We start from the raw sequence: 17754 nt of genomic DNA on the forward strand, positions 1-17754 counted from the left end.
ATGTTAGGATGCCTGGGTCGTTGACCCAGGGTTTTTGAGTTTATTATATTATTTATAATTTTTAGTCTTTGGGTTTTTGTTAGAGTTATGTCTTATGGTTTGTCCCTGTGTAACCCTTAGTTGCTGTCTCCCCTGTCCGCTATATCCCCGTGTCCAGTCAGTGTCTGTGTCTGCCCTGGTCCCACGTCTCTGTTCCCTCTGTTGTAGTGCCTGCATGTGAGTCTGTGTCTTTTGTTCAGTCTGTGTTATGTGTTTCCTGTTTTACTTTGAAGGTCTCTGTCTTATCTCAGTGAGTTCAATTTACGCTTCCTTGTCTCATCAGTTCTGATTTGCCGCAGCTGTGTTTCCCTCCTGTTGTCCATTCCCTGATTGCTCCCTCTATGTATTTAAGCCCTGTGTTTCAGTTTGTCATTGTTGCGATCTACCGTCATCTTGCTGTGTTGGTGTATTTTGTATTCTTAGTTTTTGTTACCTTTTTGAGTTCAGCATTAAAGCTGTTTTGAGTTACTTTCTGTCTCCGGAGTCTGCACTTTGGGTCCTTCTCCTGCCTGCACACAGCCGTCACATAACAACGTATGTATAGTCAGTATAATTCCAATAGTGCTGTCAGCGTTAATCTTGTTAAAATGAGGTTAACGCCATAACTGCATTAATGCAGCAATTTTCCGTTAGCGAGTTAGCACGGCTCACCCCGTGCGTGGGGCTGCATGGCACTAATGCGTTAACGAGCTAACCACACTAACCTGGTGACGCCCTGCAGCCCCACCCACGAGGCGATCCGCGCTAACTCACTAACGGAGATTTGCCGCGTTAATGTGGTTATGGCATTAACGAGATTAACGCTGACAGCACAAAATTCCAATTAAAGGACTGAATAAAAACACACAAAAACCTCTACTGCTCCCCTGTTTCTTTTAATAACACAATAATCTTATTGTCAGGTTGAGGTCTACAAAGGTGGTCATAAAATACTCTGAATACAGCCAGTGTCCATGAATTAGACCATTTTAAATTTTCTTACTGAGAACGTGGCATGTGGAGATTAGGGTCAATACTATCCACAATAAGCATCTAGTTAGATAACATGTTTTTAGGGCTGGGTACAATAACCTCAGTTTTGTCTGAATTTAAAAGCAAGAAATTAAAGGTGATTGAGGTCTTTGTGGGGTGGCTGTAGCTCAGCAGGTCATCTACTGATCAAAAGGTTGGTGGTTTGATTCCTGCATGCCAAATATCCTTGGCCAAGATACTAGCCCCAAGTTGCTCTTTGATGCATCCATTGGAGTATGAATGTGTGTGAATGTTAGATAGAAAGCACTTACGTAGAAAAAAGTGTTTGCATGAATGGGTGAATGACGCAAGTTATATAAAGTGCTTTAAGTGCTCAAATAAAGTAATGGTTTAACTACTGTCAGCCTGAAGACCTGTGGTACAGAATAGAGAATGGCTGATCATATTTAAGATTGAAGCTTTAATTAATGGTAAGACGTCTTTGAGCAGTTTTGTAGGATTGGGGTTTAAAAGATACATTGATGGTTTGGAGGAAATAATTACTACAATTGTTGTCGCACATAATGCAAGGATAATTTTAGTTTCGAAGTTTGTACAAGGTTCACAGTAACAGTCAAATTTACAGTCAAATTTCTTGAATGTGTATTTCAGGTAGAAATGTGAAAAAAAAGAATTCCCGTTTTAACCACAGATCTTACCTAAATCTCTGTGGCAAGTAGATATTGGCTGCGGCTTGCCTTTTAGCAGCGAACGGTTTCCAGCGCTTTCAAGAATCCATGCACACATAACAGAAAAGTCCTTTTGGATGTGATTCTTGTCATCTAGGTTTTCCCTAAAGCTTCAAGGTTATCCTTATCCCTGACACATATATCTCCACTATGATGCCCAATAAATATGCATGCCACCACACAGCAGATACCATCATAAACTTGTATGTGCATGTAGCAGCGCAACAACAATGAGACTGGATCACACCATTTTGCCGTTTTCAACAGATGATGTGTAGTTCTTAACACATCTGTTCTAAAAGATCATACAGTGGTAATTATATATATAAAATTGTGTTTGGGGTTTGCTTTATTTATGTATTTATTTATTTTTTGCACTAAATCCTGAAAGGGTCCCCTACCTCTGTCAAACAGGGTTTCCCTTAAAACACAAGTAAAATATAAGCCTACAGACAAATGTTGTTCTGCTGTTCACACAGGAAGTGGCTAAGAAGTAGCAGGAACTCAAATATTAGAGTGAGTTCCAGTGAAATGATGTTCGGGTGTAACTAAACAGGAAATTGTATGACACCACATGCTGCAACATATGTCCTGTGAATTGCTTCAACCGCAAGATTTTCCACCAAAGAAGAAGAAAGAACATGAAACGTAGGAAATACTAAGAACTCCATCACTGCGACGCCTGACACCAACAACCGGCTTTCTCAGATTCGAAGACGCAGCATGGAAACTGCATATTTCCTGTTTTTTCTACACCTTTCCTTGAAGGGATACTGTGAAGCAAATCATCAAACAAACAAATCAGGTATTTATCATAATACAAATTGTAAATCATACATTACAGCAGAAGTGTTTTAAAATGTTGTATTTTTTTTAGAGGAAGTGTGAAGAGTGACTATTTTAGATTGAAATATGACAACAACACGACTCATCTGTGTGTCCAGATCTTCAGAAGCACTACAAAGCTGCAGAGGGACAAAACTTTACGATGCCATACTGTAACTGTTCAAAGATGGTGGATATGAAGAGTACAAGTTCCAGTGCTGAAGGAGGAGGAAATGAAGAGCAATTCCTAGACTGTGGAAAACTGTTTATAGCTGAAGCTAAGCATTCTGGAAATTATTCATGTTTCACAAAGTAAATAATGCTAAGTTCAAGTACTGATATGTTGTATACAGTGATATATTGTTCCTATTTTAGGTATGTTTAAAGACACTGCACCCCGGAACAGTTTTTTGTTTTTTGCTGCTGTAATTGTTTCTCTTGCCCATAGAGACCCTAACGAGGACTCAGATAAAAATAGCACAAAATGCCAAATGTTACTAAAAATCACTGTTTAATCAAGGAATCCCTTCCCTGACCCACCAGGGCATGGATTCCTCTAAACCCCTGAAGGTGGGTTGTGGTATCTGGCAGTGTTGTCTGACATTTGGTTTATTTTACTAACTTTATTTTTAAGTCATAATTTAGAAATCTAAACTATGACTCCCTCTGAGTGGATCACACTGCAAATCATCCCACCTTTCTGCACAACTTAATTAATGGATCTTGTCTTGTCATTCTCTTTTTAGTCACAGTCTTTATATAAGTCCTGTAAGTTATGAGGTAAGGCCTACAATGATTGGACTGTTTTTTTCAAGCACATCCCACAGATGGTAAATGGCCTGCATTTGTATAGCGCTTTTCTAGTCCATAGGACCCCAAAGCGCTTTACACTACATTCAGTCATTCACCCATTCACACACACATTCACACACTGGCGATAGCAAGCTACATTGTAGCCACAGCTGCCCTGGGGCGCGCTGACAGAGGCGAGGCTGCCGGACACAGGCGCCACCGGGCCCTCTGACCACCACCAGTAGGCAAACACGGGGTTAGTATCTTGCCCAAGGATATTTGGCATGCAGCCAGGATGCAGCCTGGGATCGAACCACCGACCTTCTGATTAGTGGCTGACCTGCTCTGCCACCTGAGCTACAGCCACCCCAGATGGGTGTACATGGTCTGCAACACTGCTTAGTTAGGTGGTACGTGTCAAAATAACATCCACATGGATGACAGGATCCAATGTTTCCCAGCAAAACATATCCAAATGCATCACACTGCCTCTGTTGACTCGACTTCTTCTGACCAGGACCCTGTCGCTGGTTTTACCAGTGATTCCACACGAGCTGCAGGTTGGGAGATGCTCTAACCCAGTCGTCTAGCCATCACACTTTGGCTCTTGCCAGACTCACTCAAATCCTTACTCTTGACCATTTTTCCTGTTTTTAACATCAATTTTGAGGACAAACTGTTGCTCCCTAACATATCCCACCCACTAACAGATGAAGTGATAATCAGTGTTATTCACTTTTCCTGTCAGTGGTCATCTTATGTCAGATTGAAGTTTATTAGCATAGAAAGATGTCTGTGGGTTTCACCCTCATCATTTTCACCGTAGGTGTTTCAGCAAGACACCTCTTCTCAGCCACTAACAGATATACACATGAGAATGCGAAACCTGTTTTCACTTTAAAAGTGTCAAAGTGTGAATCACACCTCTGAGATGTTTAAATGTTATCATTAGTCAATGAAACTTCACATTTATAGTACCTTTCACAAATCTGAATGCGGCCCAGTTCATTGAGTGCAGTAATTTAATCAAAACTTGTTTAAAACCTTTTTTTAAATCTATCTTCAAATGCAAAATAAATTGTTTTCAATGAGTGTAAATGACTTGCTGCTTCACAAATTTCTGTTACATGTTCATGTCGCTGCTATCCAGTGGCAACAAGCTGTTCTTCCGTCTGCAAGTGGAGAAAATGAGATGCCTTTGGCGTAATGAAAGCATTAAAATCCTGGTTGTGTGTGCTGGTGGTCAAATCTCCTGCCCAGGCTTCGGCTGTAGTAACAACACAAATGTCACTTGGTACAAGGTGAGTTCCATACAAGATAGTAGTAACCACTTCACAATCTAAACATTGAAATCACAGCAAAACAAGTGTGCTTTCTTACAGAATAAAAAGAAGGTTTCAGACCAACACAGGCCGTCCCGGGAAGTCAGAGAGGTGTTATATCTCGAACCAGTCCATGAAAAGGATGATGGAGTATTTTTCTGTCACACACAAATAATTGAGGGAGGAGTGACATGGACTTTGAGGACGGGGGTTGAGGTCATAGTTATACGTAAGTGCTGTCTTCATGTTCTCATATGTATGTGTATTTTTGTTTTCTTATATGATCAAGATATTATCACTATGGTTAAAAGTTCATGATATATATACAGGGAGTGCAGAATTATTAGGCAAATGAGTATTTTGTCCACATCATCCTCTTCATGCATGTTGTCTTACTCCAAGCTGTATAGGCTCGAAAGCCTACTACCAATTAAGCATATTAGGTGATGTGCATCTCTGTAATGAGAAGGGGTGTGGTCTAATGACATCAACACCCTATATCAGGTGTGCATAATTATTTGGCAATGTCCTTTCCTTTGGCAAAATGGGTCAAAAGAAGGACTTGACAGGCTCAGAAAAGTCAAAAATAGTGAGATATCTTGCAGAGGGATGCAGCAGTCTCAAAATTGCAAAGCTTCTGAAGCGTGATCATCGAACAATCAAGCGTTTCATTCAAAATAGTCAACAGGGTCGCAAGAAGCGTGTGGAAAAACCAAGGCGCAAAATAACTGCCCATGAACTGAGAAAAGTCAAGCGTGCAGCTGCCAAGATGCCACTTGCCACCAGTTTGGCCATATTTCAGAGCTGCAACATCACTGGAGTGCCCAAAAGCACAAGGTGTGCAATACTCAGAGACATGGCCAAGGTAAGAAAGGCTGAAAGACGACCACCACTGAACAAGACACACAAGCTGAAACGTCAAGACTGGACCAAGAAATATCTCAAGACTGATTTTTCTAAGGTTTTATGGACTGATGACATGAGAGTGAGTCTTGATGGGCCAGATGGATGGGCCCGTGGCTGGATTGGTAAAGGGCAGAGAGCTCCAGTCCAACTCAGACGCCAGCAAGGTGGAGGTGGAGTACTGGTTTGGGCTGGTATCATCAAAGATGAGCTTGTGGGGCCTTTTCGGGTTGAGGATGGAGTCAAGCTCAACTCCCAGTCCTACTGCCAGTTTCTGGAAGACACCTTCTTCAAGCAGTGGTACAGGAAGAAGTCTGCATCCTTCAAGAAAAACATGATTTTCATGCAGGACAATGCTCCATCACACGCGTCCAAGTACTCCACAGCGTGGCTGACAAGAAAGGGTATAAAAGAAGAAAAACTAATGACATGGCCACCTTGTTCACCTGATCTGATCCCCATTGAGAACCTGTGGTCCATCATCAAATGTGAGATTTACAAGGAGGGAAAACAGTACACCTCTCTGAACAGTGTCTGGGAGGCTGTGGTTGCTGCTGCACGCAATGTTGATGGTGAACAGATCAAAACACTGACAGAATCCATGGATGGCAGGCTTTTGAGTGTCCTTGCAAAGAAAGGTGGCTATATTGGTCGCTGATTTGTTTTTGTTTTGTTTTTGAATGTCAGAAATATGTATTTGTGAATGTGGAGATGTTATATTGGTTTCACTGGTAAAAATAAATAATTGAAATGGGTATATATTTGTTTTTTGTTAAGTTGCCTAATAATTATGCACAGTAATAGTCACCTGCACACACAGATATCCCCCTAAAATAGCTAAAACTAAAAACAAACTAAAAACTACTTCCAAAAACATTCAGCTTTGATATTAATGAGTTTTTTGGGTTCATTGAGAACATGGTTGTTGTTCAATAATAAAATTATTCCTCAAAAATACAACTTGCCTAATAATTCTGCACTCCCTGTAAGTACCACCAATTTTGAGCAAACACAGTAGCATACAGTTAGGACCATAATTGTTTGGGATGATGACAAATTTGTGTCATTTTTCTTTGTGCTACCACAGTGGATTTTAAAATCAATCAAGATGAAACTGAAATACAGACCTTCAGCTTTAATTCAAGGGGCTTAATAATCAATATTTTTAGATTAGCTGTAAATTACAGCATTTATTTTTTTTTTAAAAAAAATAAATAACCCCCTATTTAAAGAGGATCAAAACTAACTGGGCACCCAAACAGAATTTTAAATACAATGATGATTTTAAAAAATATGGAAGAAAATCCTTTGCAATCATTGTGTAGCCCACCCGTACTTACCGTGCCAGGTAAGCACCTTGGGTTCTTTAAACCAAACAACTTTAATCCAATAAGAGTATGTCAAATATTACTTAGTGTCTTGAGTGTTGTTAGATGAACTTTAAAATACTAGGATACCTATTTAAAACTATCAAATGCAGGTATTGTAAAAGTAACAAATTTAGTACACTTACAAATCGCTAATGTAACACTTAGTCATCAAATGCCCCAACCTTAGTAACTAAGGAAATAAAATGACTCGGACCAGTTTCAGAAACAATTGAGTTGAATTAAATTATCTTGAAAACTAAAACAGAGAATTGTGTAAAATGCCGGGTTACAATTACTTTAAAATGTCTCATTATGTTTGGTATGGTCATTTGGATAACTCAAATTCAACTTCAGTAACACAAAGGGGGGTCCACACTCTCTCTGTGCACACACTCAAGCCAGCATATGTTAAAATAAAATAACACCAACAGAAATGAAAACTTGTTGCAGGCCTGAAGTGATGCTTGGGAGCAGTGTGGCCCAAAACGTGATGGTCACTTCACTCAAAGACGAAAAAATACATAAAATATTGTACCCTATAATGCCGAACTTGCAGTCTTTATGCTCTTGGAAGAGCATGATGAGGAAAAGAACTCGCTGTTGGAAGATATCTGGCAGTAAAAGTCTCTGCACCTCTAGCTTCTAGTCTCTCAGTCAGTTCAAGGAATGAAGAGTGATCGGCAGACATCCAAAGATGGTGCGGGCTCCGTATTAGTATCACATGCACTCTAGGTTGTCTTGGCATCTCTTAACTAACTGATGAATATTCACAGTTTCTACATATTTAGCCACTCAGCTAATGAGCTGACACCCATGTGTGCAGTGATGCTAACTTAAACCTAATGCAAACATGAGCAGCTGCACTGTGTTTTTTAGGAGAAATGTCTCCAGCTTCTCACAGGCAGTTTGTAGAATGTGCATATCCACAAAGACTGTTGATAGTCCAATTCATACATACACTTTCTGCACTTAGTCCAATCACTTCCGCCCAAGATTACGTCCACTTAAAATCATGAGCTCTTCGCAACAAACAGGATGCTTGTAAATATGAATATAATAATATTTGGGTGCTGCTCGTTTGGGGTCTCTCTCTTCAGTTACTACAAAGCATGCTCTGTTGGGATTACAGATCAGCTGACTGACTTAAATAGTATCCCATCTCTGTTTTTGCACTATGCTTTCCATCATTATCCATTTGCACTGTAATGTGGAGTTTAATCAGTTTTGTATCATTTGGCTTAACCTGAGCAGAGTACAGAGAAAGAGTATAGCCCTGTACACTTCATCCTGCTACTTCTACGAGCAGTCACATGATCAGTAAACACTAATTACCTTTTCTACTCACAGCCATACATGCCCGTAACCATTTGCACCACCTTTTCTGACACATAATGCAGTATGCTTTGGATCATGAAGTTTTCTGCCTGTCTAATTTGGCCTTCCTGTTCTTAAATGCAATCGGTGGATTGCGACTTTTTGTAATCTCTTTGTACGCACATTCATGAGGCAATTTCTTGAATGTAGATGTCAGTGATATGCCTACCTTCTTGACAAAGTTCTTAATTTAGCTGGATGTTGCGAAAGTTTTTTTTTAATTTTTTGTTTGTTTGTCTTAACCAAGTTAAAACTTCTGTGATCAAGAACTTTAGTTGTCTTCAATGGTCTTTAGGATGTTTTGGTGTTGCTGAACTGGCCAGTGCATTCATTTTTATTTTTTTATTTTTTACAATCTACCATACTGGTTTTTGGCACATGATTAAGACTCAACATGATGGCCTCCTTCATTTGCACCTCTTTGGACTGCACACTAAGAGTTCCAGTGAACAGCATCCAAATATGAGAAAAAACAGTATGGGAATATGTATAACAATGGCTGTAATTCCGAAACAGTTTGTGTAACACATTTGTCAAAGTCCTTAAATTAAAGCTGAAACTGCACTTCAATAGCATTTTGGCTGTTTGATTTTAAAATCCACTGTAATAGTGAACAGCAGGCAAAAAAACAAGCAAAACTACAAAAAGTTGTGTGGTATTGACCTAACTGTAACTCTAGGGTTGTTAATCTTCACCTAACTGCTGGGCATTTAAAATTACATAGTCCAATTCATACATACACAGTTGCACAGACTTCTCGTCCTTTCTGCGCATCTCAGTGCAGCTACCAATCACAACATTCATTTTCGCCCATAATTCTTCCGCTTAAAATCATGAGCCTCAACACCAGCATCTTTAAGCTTTCATTTATTCACTAAAACATTTCTGCACTGAAACACTGATTGGCACAGCATCAATAGCTGCCAGATGTTTTATCTGGTTAATGCTCTATACATAGTCTAGCTATTAACATTCAGCGACTGCACTATTCCATTCCTGCTATTGCTATGTGATCCATAGCTATTAACAGGGGTGCACATAAGTGGTCCACAGGTGCGCATTCGCTGTCAAAATACAAGACGCACACCAGATAAGAAGTTGCAACGCGCGTTTGCGTACATAAGATTTTCTGGAGGAGGACAGACATTTGTTTAGAATTCTTAAAGATGTCGAAGAAGCAAGCTCCTTTAAGCAATTACTTTGGTGTTCCTCCACCTCCAAATAAATGTAAGAAGGAGCACGTATTCTCGGAAAAGTGGTTGCAGGAGGTGAGCTGGCTTCAAATAAAAGATGAACGCACAGAGATATGGTGCAGAATATCCTGTGAAAATCCCACTCTAGCAGACAAAAACAGTGGCTTTTATATGTACGCAAATGCGCGTTGCAACTTCTTATCTGGTGCACGTCTTTTATTTTGATGGCGAATGCGTGTTGTTTCCCAACAGTGTCTTGTCTTATCTTGTTGTACTCTTGCTATTGCACACTTGAGTGTCCACATTGATCTCTTATAGTGCACTTGCAAAACAGCAGACATCACACACAGAGCTTATCTTATCGCCCTGCTCAGTTTAATGTCACAGTTTCCATCCTTCCAGCTTCCCAGTTTAATTGCTAAACTGTGAAGTTAAACTCATAACCAGTTGCACCAATTGTTTTATTCACAACAGTTTTTTTTTCTGAAAGCTCCAATACCATGCTTCATGTCAGCTGCAGCACCACTCTTAAAGGTTATTAAAAAGGGAATTTTAATATAATGCTTTATTATAATCCTTACATAATGTAACTCAGTGGAAGAAAACACATTGGTTACACAACTTGCATCTTTCTGTTTTGTTTTGTTAGGTTATTTATTGCAGTCGTCTTGCAAAAGATTGTGCCACTAAAGGCTAGCAAACAAAAAAAATGCAAAAAGATTTACATATATATATATATATATATATATATATATATATATATATATATATATATATATATATATATATATACACACATGTATGTATGTATATAAGACAAAGTTATGTGCGTCCTCTTACTTGCTTTTAATAGATAGTTTGGCCAATTAGAAATCTGATACTACAGTCTAATAAGATAAAAAAAGTAATACTAAAGTAGGCCAGCGCATACTACCGGATAAAACAGCATGGCCATATCTTGCAAGATCTAATGTCTGTACGTACTCATTTACACATTTGCACGTCAAACAGATGTCCCAAATTTAAGCATCCATTTTAACACACTTTTGAAAAGTCAGATTCTATAAATTGCAATAATATTTTTTTTCTAGGTCAGGTCAGACAAATTTGTTCTTTCACCAGTATGTCATTAGTGTATTCATTTACACTGATGCAATGGCATTTCATCCATATTCCAATCCAATTTCAAGAAATATACAATTACACAAGGGACACCTGAATGCCACTGCCCTATAAGAAAACCATTTACATCCCAGACTCAATTTGTACATTACACACTCTACCAAAAAATATTATTTGGTTCATATGCTGCTCAGAAACTGAATACCACAGGGCCTAACCCACAGTAGGTGGTTAAGTGGTTAACTGTTTGTGTGGTTGTTGCTATCATTGCTTTCCTGTGTAAGAACAACTTAGAATGCATGCAAATACATATGGTGATAGTACATTTCATTTATCTGTAGATTTGTCTTATAAAAGAGCTCTGGGTATGCAGCTAGCTATAAGTTAGTGCTGTTACAGTTAAAACATACTGTGCTCTGAGCCCCTCTGTAGCTTGCTGACAAGTGTTGTGATGCAAAAATCAGCCTGACAGAGCTGCCTGCATCTTGGCTTATTTCTGCTTGTTTCTTGCTGAATTTTAAGGTGTCGGTATGTCTTGATATACACAGATTGCAAGGAGTCATTTGAATTGTTGTAGTGGCTGTTTCAAAGTAGAGCTCAGATCTATATGTGTATGACTGTTTCTGTAGTAAATTAGGTACACATTTCTGACTTTATTTCCAATCGCCTTCACAGCACCGCCATCACGCAGTCCTCCCAGGATTCCTGTTGATAATGAGCCAAAGGAAGTGGAAATTGGTGATTAGTTACATCATTCTGAAAAACTTATTTTAAAGAAAAACATGTACAGGAAGTGAACACACAAAATCAAGCAGCCCATTAGTTGTTTGTGTCACTTCTAGTGACCTGCTTTTAATGGCTTTTTTTCTCCTCCACTCAATTTAGGCCAGCCTTACACATTCTTATGTAAGGCACTTTTTCCTTTTGAACTAAATTTTTCACCAAAGATAGAGTGGTACATGAATAATGATGGTAACATGACTCTACTAGACAGTAAGTAAGTCGCATCAGTCCCTTACTACTAATGTTATAAAATCCATTCATGTAGCATGCAAAGCTCTCAACATCATTTCTGTAATGCAGACAGAAGTCTTTGAAAAAGTACACGCAAGAGTACGAGGTCATACAGGTAGCTACGATAAATGAGGTGACACCACATCACTTGACGTACACGTACACCTGCATCGCCAGTAATACATTTGGAAACATCAGCGCCACAATCAAGCTGAAAAGGAAAATTAAAGGTAATAATGTTCTTATTGTTACTTCATGTGTTCATGTTTTAGTCAGACTATATTTGTAATAACACTGTTATACCACTGTGCTTTAGTCACTGTTGTGGTCTGCTGCAATAGACAATATTTTTGCAAAAAAAAAACAAAAAAACTAATCACCAAACAAGCAAAAAATGTGATGAAATCCAATCTAAAGCTAAAGAGAAAGCTATTTAACTCATATTCATCACAAACAAAATTCTTAAAGCACGCGAGGGTTGCTCTGTGTCTGCTTAATGTGTAGTTAAACTGTTTCAGTTTTGTCTTCCAGCTTCTACCCATCCAGCTTCCCATGTCGGTCACTCCTGCTTTGAAGACGTAATACAATCTAAAAGTTGTTCTTTTGTTGTTGCTTTTTTCTTCTTGCAGTGCAATGGCCATCACTGGTTGGGTATCTAGTTACAGCCTTCCTGCCGGTGGGTGGGCTGATAATCATCGTGCGTGTAAAATGGCTGGAGATACAGCTCATCTACAGATGCTACTTTAAAAATGGAAAACACAATGGAGGTTAATGCAGATGCACATAGACTGGCACACCTGTCTCTCCTCTTTATAGGACATGGCATTACTTCAGGATGGGCATTAAATCCATAGGCTAACTGAAACGCTGTGTCAATGCTTTAAAATAGTCACTTTTTGTAGTAGTGGCAGTCAATATATTGTTTTGTCTCCACAAAGAAAGACTGTTATCATATGTATTTTTTTTCTCACGCTGTCTTTCGCAACTTGACACCTCTACCAGATGAGAAAGAGTTTGATGTGTTTCTGTCGTATGTGTGGAGCCCTGCATCAGAAGAAGTGTTGGGAGGTGAGATCATTTCCTCCAGATCACCTCTTAATGATGAGGAAGGTAAGCCAAAGCAAGGATTCTTTTTTCACCCTATTACATTTTTAAAAAACATAAAGTAACAGTTTCTTTTGTTGACAGGAGACCTGTGTATCACCGACCTACTTAACGAGGAAGTTAAAGCTACCAAAAAGCCACTAGAGGTGCTGCTGCCCCAAGTGTTAGAGGACCAGTGGGGGTATCGCCTCTGTCTACTGGAGAGGGATGTGATTCCTGGAGGAGGTTAAAAGATCATATATCTGTGTCTGTGTGAGAGATGTTTCCCAAAAGGGTTCCTAATTTCTTTTTTCTCTACAGCATACACAAATGACGTGGTTCTTGCATTAAAGAAAAGCCAAATGCTTATCTGTGTCCTGTCAGATGACTACTTCACCAACAGTAATGCTGTGTTTGAACTGGAATCAGGAGTTCAGGTAGGATTACATACTCACAAAGCAGAACTTGTTCTTGTTTTGTATAGTTTCTGTAGTAATTAGAGATGGCACGATATCACCTTTTTTTTTCCAATACCGATTCCGATATCATAAATTTGGATATCTGCCAATACCGATATGAATCCGATACAGCGCATTTTGTAATCAATAAAACAGTTTTTAATAAATATCTTGCTGCATTTTGCAGAAGTTCATACTCAAGTTTTAAAAAAACAAGGGACTAAAGCTATTCTGTTATACCTGTATGCAAAAAATACACTCCACCCAAAACATTTTATAGTTCAGCAATACTGATCAATCTAATAAATTTAAACCTACACCATCCTCCCTATTCTGGTATTTTATAGAGTACTTACCTACCTAACTAATAGGGTTGCCAACTCCCAGCAAAAATATTAGGGAACCACCCCCCGCTCTTAATCGATGTAATCAACTTTAATTTAATGCATGTGTAAAACAAATGCACAGAAATCAATTATTTTTCTACAATATTTAAAGAGATTCAACATCTTTCTTCAACAGAATTGCAGACTGCACAGATGGTACCTTCCCAAAGGAAAACGTACTATAGCTTACTAGGGTGTATATTACACTTATTAGTTACTATATACAATAATGGATTTCTATACATTTAATCAGATGACCACTTTTGTTGTAAGATTCAGATAATTATTTGTTCAAAGTTTTTAACAAATGACATAACAAAGAAAAGTATTTCTTTGTGCCCCCCTCTCCCTGTTAATGCCCTACCTGGCCCCCTGGCAACACTTTGCTAGACCCGCCCCTGCACAGTTACCAGCCGTCAGCTACCTAAAAAAGGATCCTGGTGTTATCTCTCAGAAACAGTTCATAACTTCCCTTCAACTCATTCATGTCACCTAAAAGGTAAACCTGTTTCTCCATCACCTGTTCAGCTCTGATGATTCAGTAAAGACATCTCCTGGTTTCATCTTCATGTTTCCCTCTCACCACATATCCAAACGGATATCATGACCAGCAGCTTTTACAGCCGTGGCTCCAGCAAACCTCAGCTGATACTAGAAAGTGATATTAAATACATTCTAACAACAGCTGATCAAGCTGAAAGACGGGACTTGCTGCAGAAAAGCCGATCAGCTGATCATTGATCAGTTTCATGTTTGAAGTAATAACAGGAGAGGAAGGGGGAGTGAATGAGAGAAGAAGATGCAACTGCACAGCAAAGACAGAATAACTCCAGCTTTGTGTCTATTTTTTAATTCTAGCTGAAGTATGGGACAAATCGCTTCCTTTTCACCTCAATATGGAACTCCGATGGCCAGTCCAGCTGTGGATCCATATATCAGTTGTTAAGCTTAACGTGGAAATACTATGCAAACATTCAGGGGTGAACTTACACACTTGCTTTACTTCTCTGGGATAGTTTTCGCCAAGATGAAATGCCGCGGTTAGGAAGCATGTAGCGAGGCTCCAAATGCTCCAACAGACCACCGACAGGTCTGGCAGACAACAGCCGCTCTATCACGTGACACATACTGCTCCGATGCGCAGAGCTGGGTTACGCCAATCAGCGCGTTTTGTGAGGTGATTTTGTGATACTTCGGATCGGATTACATTTTTAATTTCTCTCCGATATCCGATCCAGTAATTTAAGTCAGTATCGGACCGATACCGATACGTAATATCGGATCGGTCCATCTCTAGTAGTAATCAGACCAGATGGACTGTTACATGTAAGACAGGTTAAAATTCATTGATTACTGATCCCCCCGGGATAACCTGTGGCAAAAACGACTCTCACAATCACACTTCTAGGTCACAGTTTTAAATCTCTTCTGCAATCGCATACAAAAATTGGCCACCTTACTTGCTTCAACAGCTTTGTAGATATTTGAAGTTTACACAGCTACGTTCTCCCCTGAAAATATGTTAAAAGTTTATTTTGTGACCCAGAAAGAGTAATAAGAGTAATATTAAAAACTTAGTAGCGGCCGCTATTGTTGAAAACTGGAATTGGCTGATCCACGCTATGAATTCTGCGATATGGTGGGCCATAAAGGACACACCCGACCCATCCTTAAAATTCGTGGAAAAGGAGGACGCATTTGTCTGCATTCGGAGGAGTCTACGAATTTGGGCAGCCTTTGTCGCATCGCTGTGGCGTAATCGGCCTACAAATGCAGCCCATGAATTTGGACACCCCCAACGGTACCTTTTCTCTCAGGGGTGATCAGCCCGTCCACGGAACCGTTGTTCAGCGATCACACGGACCATCCTGTTTGTGACATCATCTTATTGCGGAAGTTTTCCATTAAATAAAGCCTGCAGACAAGTGGTGAGCGGTAGCTAACATTCTTTAATCAAATCAAAGAACAGAAAACTAAGCTTGGTGGAGAGGATGCATGACCGTGGGGCAGACGGTCAGCAGAGTCCCTCTCTGAGCCTTGCATGGCTCTCAGTTAAATACCTTCTCTAGGAACAAAAGGCAGTACACAGCTGTTTCACACCTTAAGGTTCACACTCCCTTGCTACCTCCCAGAGTCCTCGAAGACACAAAAGACTCTTCCTGTGGAGTTGTCTGCTTCCCCCCAACTTCCTTACCAGACCCCCACCATCTGTCTAACTGCTTGAGTGTGAGACATGCTAAAATCCAGTGGCACTAAGGCATTATACAATAAAATAATGTGAATAATACATAAATAAAAGACATTCTTATACACATCATATCACGGTACCGCACTGGAGTTCACTGAGCTCCAGATTCCATTCAATTCAATTCAAAATTTATTTGTATAGCACATTTAAAAACAACTAACCCTTTGGTTAACTAACAGTTAATCAAAGTGCTTCACAATCAGTTAAGAACAAGAGAAAGCAATAGGAAACAAATATAGATAAATTAGAAACAAATACTGATAAATGAGAAGACAATGAATTAACATTAAAAACATAAAACAGGTACTCAAACTGAACTCGAATTAAAAGCCAAAGTAAAAAAGTGAGTTTTAAGACGCGACTTAAAAGACTGAAGACTCTGAAGTACGAATCTCCACTGGCAGATTATTCCAGAGTCTGGGTGCTGCTGCTACGAAGGCCCGATCTCCTCTATGCTTCAATCAAGGCCTCGGTTGTGCTAAGAGCATCTGGTTAGGTGATCTCAGCCCTCTTTTGGGGTCATACATGTTGAGGAGTTTGTTTAAATAACTGGGCGCCATATTATTTAAAACTTTAAAAGTAAGTAAAAGAATCTTAAAATCAATACGATACTTTACAGGAAGCCAGTGTAAATTTGCTAAAACTGGAATGATGTGTTCATGCATTCTAACACCTGTTAAAAGAAGTGCAGCATCATTTTGGACTAACTGCAAGCGATGGAGAGATGAGTGTTAAGGACCCAAATAGAGTGAGTTGCAGTAGTCCAGTCTAGAGGTGATTAAGGCATGAATAAGTGTTTCTAGGTCTCTTGGAGGAAGATGAAGCGGTCTCCATGCCTAGATGCTTGGTTTTATACACCTGTGGCTGTGGACTTCATTTTAACAAATGTTTTGATGGTAATTGAATACTTTTGGCAGTTAAGTGTACCTTCTAAAGCTTTATTTTTTCCCTGGACACATTATGAAAACATGCAATTTTCCTTCCAAACTTCACACTTATGTTTAGCAAATAATGACTATGTAGAAGTTGCCAGTGGAAAACTTTCATTTTGCAAGAAGCACAACCCGAATACAATCCTGTAAGTTTCATTTAATCACTTCAGTGACTTAAATTGAAACCAATAGCTGTGTGAATCTTCTTTTACGATGAAGGTGCAATTTTTTTAAACAAGAAAATATTTATAATTTCTTAACAATTAGATTGTTATCGTTTATTTATCATTATTGTTTTGTTTTGGGGTTTTTTACACATTTTTAGGCTTTGCTGCAAAACTCTGTCCTAAAACTCCTGCTTTTATGGACCACTAAAGCCTCGCCATCTCTTATCCAGCCTGATCCCCCCCTGCCCACACTTGTGCAAAGGGCCTTGGGAGTGCTACCCAGCCTGGATTGGAGGTCAGGGGAACCTTCCCACAGCAACTTCTGGAGATCTTTAAGGAAGACCATGCCCAAAAACAAAGTGAAGCTAGTTTCAGTGAGGTAGCATTACTGATTTTTTTTGGTGTTGGAAGAAACTATAGAATTTATAAGGTTACTCTTCTTTTCTTACTGTACATTATATTTATTTACTGTGTACTGTAAATGAAATATTTTCATGTGTATACTGTGCATAGTATTTTTTTAACTTTGAAATACTGTTTAACACCTTGGTTTTGCTTTGTACTTATTTTTCTTATATAGAGCTCACAATTTATCATTCATATTTATTTTCTGAGTGTCTGCAATAAAAAAATTAATTCTTCCTGGCTTTAATAATGTATTTTGATTCTCAAGGTCAGAACAAAAACACACGTTAAGGAAATTTCCATGACACAGATGTAGATTCATAGCTATCATTTTAACATTTTGGGAGGGAAAAAAGGGTGAGTCACCTCCTATACTATAGGGCTGGGTATCGCCCCTATTTCTAGAATCAATTCGATTCTT

General features: G+C 39.1%; 1 protein-coding gene across 2 annotated transcripts; it reads left to right on the plus strand.

Annotated features, from left to right (window-relative positions):
* Positions 1-2325: 2325 nt before the first annotated feature.
* Positions 2326-17509, plus strand: LOC113020531 (interleukin-18 receptor accessory protein-like). 2 transcript variants are annotated; one of them, XM_026164568.1, is made up of 12 exons: positions 2326-2544; positions 2684-2876; positions 4507-4657; positions 4739-4907; positions 11316-11378; positions 11526-11637; positions 11724-11884; positions 12284-12421; positions 12657-12764; positions 12843-12983; positions 13059-13174; positions 17087-17509. In XM_026164568.1, the coding sequence occupies exons 1-12, from the start codon at positions 2463-2465 to the stop codon at positions 17309-17311; spliced, it is 1659 nt and encodes a 552-aa protein (XP_026020353.1). In that variant the 5' UTR covers positions 2326-2462; the 3' UTR covers positions 17312-17509. The 2 variants fall into 2 exon arrangements, with proteins under 2 accessions (XP_026020353.1, XP_026020362.1); XM_026164577.1 differs by having other exon boundaries at positions 17159-17509.
* The last annotated feature ends 245 nt before the right edge of the window (positions 17510-17754 follow it).

This window comes from Astatotilapia calliptera, chromosome 1 (genome assembly GCF_900246225.1).
Source record: "Astatotilapia calliptera chromosome 1, fAstCal1.2, whole genome shotgun sequence".
Taxonomy (NCBI): Eukaryota; Metazoa; Chordata; class Actinopteri; order Cichliformes; family Cichlidae; genus Astatotilapia; species Astatotilapia calliptera.

Excerpts from the sequence above, each read along its gene's own strand:
- LOC113020531 (XM_026164568.1), top strand. The coding sequence starts at position 2,463 with ATGGAAACTGCATATTTCCTGTTTTTTCTACACCTTTCCTTGAAGGGA. Across the intron at positions 2,877-4,506 it reads AATTATTCATGTTTCACAAA|TGGCAACAAGCTGTTCTTCC; the intron begins GTAAATAATGCT and ends GCTGCTATCCAG. Across the intron at positions 12,984-13,058 it reads GGATGTGATTCCTGGAGGAG|CATACACAAATGACGTGGTT; the intron begins GTTAAAAGATCA and ends TTTTCTCTACAG.